The sequence below is a fragment of the Schistocerca nitens genome, chromosome 1 (genome assembly GCF_023898315.1).
Source record: "Schistocerca nitens isolate TAMUIC-IGC-003100 chromosome 1, iqSchNite1.1, whole genome shotgun sequence".
Classification (NCBI taxonomy): Eukaryota; Metazoa; Arthropoda; class Insecta; order Orthoptera; family Acrididae; genus Schistocerca; species Schistocerca nitens.
In genome coordinates this window covers 832,331,557-832,338,534 of record NC_064614.1, presented here as the reverse complement: position 1 = coordinate 832,338,534, position 6,978 = coordinate 832,331,557, and the positions used below count along the sequence as shown (strand labels likewise).

The window sequence follows — 6,978 nt, the reverse complement described above, 5'->3', positions numbered from 1 at the left end:
ATCCTGCAGTTTTTACAATATTATCCAGTATAATTCCCGGGAACCTATCAAGCAGCCTCATCCTGTTACAGATATTGATTCTTTCCAATCCAATGCAATTCGTCAGCACATATACGCATACTATAAAAGGAAAGAATACCCCACAATAGCGAAGTTGCTAATTTCTTTAAAAGAAAGTGAATTTTTCTTACGGGGGGAAAGGTCACTTAAGATGATATTAAAGATATGGGCTTCCATTTTAAAAAGTTAGATGGACGAAAAATGTTACTAGAAAAAGCTCATGTCATTGCAGCTCATATCATTTTCTTACATAAAAGTGTAGGAAAGGACATACAGTCAGTCATATTGTTAGACGAAACCTGGGTCAGCGCTGGAGAATCAGTTAAGAAGTGCTGGACAGATGATACTCTGAATAGCAGCAGTCATCAGCCAACTGGAAGAGGATCCTGATTAATTGTGGCACATGCAGGATCTTCAAACGGCTTTGTGCCTGAAGGACTTCTAGTTTTTTGATTGAAAAATAAAAAAAACAGTGACTATCATGGGGATATGGACCACCCACGGTTTCTACAGTGGTTTAAAAATTTGTTGCTCCAGTTTAGTGTTCCAACAGTGTTTGTGATGGACAATGCACACCATACCATTCCGTTCCCACCACTAGGGACCATAAAGAAACTATGGTGCAGTTGTTGCAGATGAGAGACACTGCTGCAAAAAGCTGCTGTTATACTCACTCGTAAAACAAAATAAGCTTGTGACGCCTAAATATGTTGTAGATGAAACTGCAAGCAAACAGGGTCACTTGGTAATTAGGCTACCGCCTTATTTCTACCATTTTAATCCAATTGAATTGGTTTGGAGTGAAGTCAAGGTATACATTAGAAGTAACAACAAGAGTTTTACTATAACAGAAGTGGAAAGACTGCTACGTGAAGCTCTTGCTACTGTAGATGCTACCGCATGGAGGAAAAATTAGACCATGTTGCTAAACTGATATGAGAAGCACAGACTATAGATGGCATTATAAATGAAAACGAACAATTGATGACGACGACGACAAGGGTTTTGGCACTGATTATGATGATAGTGAAGGAGAACTGGATGGAATTGTGTCATTGACATCATAAATTGGTGTGCGTAAATGTATACATAATTAATTCTCTCTCTCTGCAATCTGGTAGGCTATGCATGTTTTGCTTTATTTCTTTCTATGAGGGTGGATAGCGTGTTATTTGGTATGCTTAGATTTACATTATTATACAACGTTTTACATGCAGCTATTACTGTAACAATTTGGAAAGAGTTTTCATATATATTATCATTAGCTTCGGGTGTTTTTATTTCCCAGTTTCATATACTATCAAACACTTTGTCTCCATCGTCATCCTGTCCATTGGTAGAAAAACGTACTTTGTTGCACTTATGTATAAATGTTGATTGTAGCTACATTTACAAAACATACTTTGGAGTTGTAGGCGTGTGCAGTGGCAGCTATTGCAACCTTGCAACCGCAGTGTAGCCAACCACACGTGAGCTGGCAAGTGGCATGTTTCACTGGCCCGGGTATAGGTGGTGCTTGATGGAATCCAGATTACTATACATTTGGATATTCTCAAAATGTTTTACTAACTGCAAGTATACTAATATGATTACAATATTCAAACCTTTCAGTGTGGCCCTAACAAACAACACTTTTTTTGGCACTCCGAACATCATGAAAAAGCCGTTTTAGGGGAAGTGGCAATACTTGTAACGTTTGTGTCTGTTAGTTACAATAAATTTCAGATAAATTGTAAAATATATAATCATGAGAAGTTACTATATGTGATTCACAGAGACTTCCCACCCACATTCAAATTCCAGGGTGGTATTTATATTGTCACAAACTTTCAGCACACACAAAAATTAGAATTCTGAACCCACATACATTTAAACCAGAGCTAATGTCATAAATTGGTATTCACCCTTTAAATTTATCAGTCTGTACAAAACACTATTAACTCCAGTTGCAATGTATGTATCAGAGGAAGAATATACTTCTTTTGTATGTATTTACTTGTGCATTTATTGGTATATGTCTGTCACCATAAAGCACATTCCAAAAATCATTAATACCTTGAAAGTCAGAAACTGTTCCAAAGTGGTAGCTTCCATGAGAGCAAATGTTCACCCAACTTATTTAACTTCCAGAGGACTATTTTAGATCATATGGGTTGGAAATGGATATATTGTTAATTCTGTATGGATTTGATGAAAAAACACATTAATGGTTCATTCTATATAAACAACACAAAAGGTATACGTTTTCAATTGAAACATCCAATTTCTTTCACATTTGCAACATTCAGTGAGTGTGATAAGACATGAAAAACTAAAAGTAGGTAGAGGTATATGAGAACTCTGTGGAATGTTAAAAGTCTGCAAAAGTTTGGAAACAGATTAACACATCTCAGGATAAATGACTGTCCAAATCAACGTGTAGCAATGGAACTTCTATTATAGAAAAATAAATTTTCAGGGCCTTATACAAGGCCTCATTTCCTCCAGTTTCCCCTCACTCTTTCCCTCCCTACTACAGACCATTAACAGCCAACAACCTAGACAGCCAGAGGTGCAGGCGAACCTCTGTTAATTTCAGTTTGTTGTCCTCTGGTTCACTTTCACAGAATAACATGTAAGATTGTAAGACATTGTTCACTTCCATTTTCATCAGTACAGAAAACAAGTGTCTTTTCTTCAATTCATTTTCATAAATGCATAAAGGATATACTTAACTATTTGTGTAGTTTCAGTGTTAATTTACAAATGCAGTTCCATGAAAAGTCAAATCAACATGCTGAATTTTGAAATGCAATAGATTTTGTCTTCCTGTATATCAATTCAAAAGTCATAATGTTCTATTCCTGAAACTGTACAATGTTCCACACCATTATGAGATATAATTTATATTTTTACTGAAAATAGACTGATGAAGATTTACCCAAAGTGGATAAAGGATTGGTCTTTTGGTACATTAAATATGGTACAAAATGTTATGTTGCTATTTTATTGTATCAGTAAATCGTTCAGAGAACTACAAAAAAATTTCATACAATATTTGGAAAATGCTTCTTTTCATTTTAGAAACAAAAGAATAAAATGGTTCATTCAACTCATTTACTCCCATAATTTAATGTTTTAACACAGTGACTGCCAATGACCACAGCAGAGTCTGATGCTGTTCGTCCACCAGTGCAGTGATGAAAGCCCATCGATGTGCATGCTGCATTCAATATTTTGTGGAGGAAACAGTGCTGCTCGTTTCAGGCAAATGCCGGGATGGTTCCTTTGAAAGGGCACGGCCGATTTCCTTCCCCATCCTTCCCTAAACAGAGCTTGCGCTCCGTCTCTAATGACCTCGTTGTCGACGGGACGTTAAAACACTACTAACCTTAACCATAGTGCTGCTATCCAGATTAATTTCAGTGAGATTTTTGTTGCTCATCAAGATGTGAGGAATGCACACTGAAGTAATGAACAAATCATTATTTACATGGCAATGGCCTACACAGTTACCAGTCCAGTCTCAAAACCCTAGTATCTGATTATCTGCAACTTGAGAATCTAGATGTTTATGCTTTTAATCAGAAAAAATACTTCAGGAAAAAAAATCTTGAAGTGGTGGAAATATTCTCTGGTGGAACCAAAGCAGCATTTTTGGCAGTATGTGAAAGACAAACACTCATAACTGATTGTACATCTATTGTAAAATGTACAAAATCCTTACCTGAAAGTTATGATAACAGACGTTCCAGTGGAGGAGGTGACAGTGCCATGCTGACAAGGTACATATGCATTGGAATAATACCAGATCCCTTCAAACACTCAGGTGCACCCTCTCTGCACCATCAGGTAATATACAGTTCAAATAAGATCGTGGTATGCAAATGGCACAAACTTTCAGTTGATACCTGATGCAGGCCAGAGCGATCAAGAAGAAACACTCAATTTCTTTCATTGTCTGTAGCAGAAGTGAAGACTTTTCATTGTTTAATGAGCAGTGGGTTATTTTTGACTAGATTCTGGATGAGGACGTTTGCACTAATTTCTTGGACAAGCTGCCAAAAAACAACATGAAAAAAATTAGTTAAATTGCTTGACAGAGAAGGGAATAAATTTGTATGGCCAGAAAAGAATGATACAAGTAAAGTTTGGAAGAGCCCGTCACAGAAAATTGGGAAAGCCTCACTTTTTCTATATTGAAATTAAATGTGTCACATTAAATCTGTTATCTTAATGCTCTTAGTTTATTCTTAAATGTGACCTTGCACAATTATTTTAACATTTTGAAGTACAGAATCCCAGTGTTTCACTGTAAGTTAAGTCGAAATGTTAGGTCTGACATTAAAATTTACACCTGTAACATTTAACACATTGACTGCCACTGCAGAGCCAGCAGTACGAGTTCATTGCCTTATTTTATATTAAACCTTACTTTTAATTATTTTAATGGAAAATGAACAATGACTGCATCATCAAATCTTGATTTTATGCTCTTCATATTAAGGTAGCTTTCAGAGTTTATGTTCGTGTTAATTCTTCAGTTTCAATTTTGCAAATGTTCTGTCCATAACAATGGAAATTTAAAATTATTCCACCTAAATCTTCCTCACACCGTCATCAGCACTTGGTCAGTGAAACTAAATTAATATTGAAGTTGTGGAATATCCAATGACAGAAAAAATGGTGGCAATGGCTAACATATTACAACAAACAACAAAAAAGGAAAATGCTGCTTTAGTTGCACTGAAGTGAAGTATACATGTACAGTGCAGTTGTTTTTTTTTTTTTTTTTTTTTTTTTTTTTTTTTTTTTTTTTTCAAAAACTGAATTCAGGTCATAATTGTGAAATGACAATACATTTAAAAGTTTTGCATGTCTACAAAGTATCTTGCTAGCTGGAAAATTTTGCTACAAAATTACAAGACATTACTAAGCACCCACTAAATTGGCCTCAGCTGTGCCAGTTAATTCCACAGCAAATGTAGGTGAATACAGGTTGGCACTGAATTCTTTTCTCAATATCTGGGTGAATATCCTATGAAGAAACAAACTCCAGTGCAAGAAAATTCACCCAAAGCAAAAACCATAAAACACACTCTCAGAGAACAATTTGAACTTAGAGAAAGTGAAACCACAGCATAGTTGAAACTTACATTCAGAATTCAGACAGTATGTGTGAAACAAACACCAGTTTTAACTGTGATTCTAAAAGGCAACCAAATTACTTGGTTCTTGTTAGTTTGATACAAGCTGTTTTCTTGTATTATTCACTGAGCAGTGCTGCTCAAATGTTTAAGGTTGGAAAAAGAACTAGCATAGCTCGAAGACATGAAACACTGTAGCATTTATTTCCTGCGAGCCCACACTGGTCAAACATACAGATCACCATTTTCAATGAAGAAGGAAGAAAAGAACTTCTTAGAATGACACAAAATTGCATAAATCTCTTGGTTGACAGCAAATATGTGGGAGTGACAAGTCGATAGTAGACAGGTCACTGAAACATTCTTTTTGTGGTTGAGGTTCTTTGGAGGTAACAGTGTGTTCGTTTCCTGCATTAACGGATGTATGTATGTATTGTGTTTGTGTGGTACAATAAAAGTGATTATTCCCAGTAAAAAATCCACGCAAGCATTTTCATTTATGTAGTGAAATCACCCCTACATAAGTGGTGACCCCGTAACTAAGTGGTGTGACAGTAGACAAGTTTCTTTAAATATTTTCCGTGCCGCCTCGTATCGACATGTCATCTGCACAGAACCTCTTCTGCGACATCGACGGCGTCATCAGAATATCAAGAAGGAGCTCAACACGATGCGGCAAACCCCTAAGTTCACAGTGCCACAGATTCCTACATCTCATACTGACTTCATACACGACGTTAAGTTTCCATCCACGCCACGTGTATCAGCGGTTCCTGCACCGAAGCCACAGGATATTGCCTCGCACAACCAGCCCACAGGACATGCCGATATCAGCCCAAATGTGCTCGCTTTTTCATCACCTGCGTAGGTGACATTACCACGAGTTTCAAACTTTCCATTCGTCGGCTCTCGTGGCCCACCCACATCGCAGTTACAAATTCGTCCCCCACCTTTCGTTCCTGAACGTTCGGAAATTTGGTTCCCTATTATGGAGAACATTTTCATGCAACAACAAATAGTCGATGATTTTCTACAGTTCACGCTAGTGATATGCAACCTGGACCAACGTGCGTCATCAGTGGTATCGGATATAATTATGCAATCCCCACCACAACAAGTCTACGCCACCCTCAAGACGGCGTTAATTTTGCATTGCACAAAACCTGTGGACCAGCAGATAACGCAGCTCCTGTACCATGAGAAACCCGGTGACAGGTTGCCTTCAGACTTTTACCGTCATTTATGTGCTATGATGGACCCTTCCGTGTACTCAGACACATTACTTGTGCACATCTGGCAACAGCAGTTACCTCTGCAGGTGTGCTCAACCTTAATTTCTTATGAAGGCCGGCCATTAAGCGAGATGCTGCAAGTGGCTGATAGAGCGCACCCCCTGCTTGACTCGCATGCCACAGTGGTCGCCGCCGCAACCACCTCAGCCAACGACATCAGCCGAGCACAGCCGGAGCCGATTGACGTGGCGCCTCCAGCCTGTGCTGCCATGATTGCATGACGAGCGCTGGACACGACCGAAGATTTCCGATCTCTCCATGCTGCCATCGATCAGCTGACCGCCCAGCTGCAGCAGTTAGAGCCACGCGATGTTGTGGCGGCTGACACACACACACGCATCATCGCCAGCCCACGCACCCACCGCATCACGCAAACAACAGCACCAGTTATTGCTGGTTCCATCAGCGTTTCGGCGGGCAAGCTATGAAGTATAAGGCGTCGTGTTCACACCCAAACGCATCTCACTTCCTGCTTTAGGTGCAGCCGACCATGACAACAA

The 6,978-nt window shown here is 38.7% G+C and overlaps 1 protein-coding gene across 1 annotated transcript; it reads left to right on the top strand.

Annotated features, from left to right (window-relative positions):
• Nucleotides 1–6,174: 6,174 nt before the first annotated feature.
• Nucleotides 6,175–6,699, top strand: LOC126207402 (uncharacterized). Its single transcript, XM_049938882.1, has one exon. It carries the CDS (start codon nt 6,175–6,177, stop codon nt 6,697–6,699), a length of 525 nt encoding a protein of 174 aa, XP_049794839.1.
• Nucleotides 6,700–6,978: the final 279 nt, after the last annotated feature.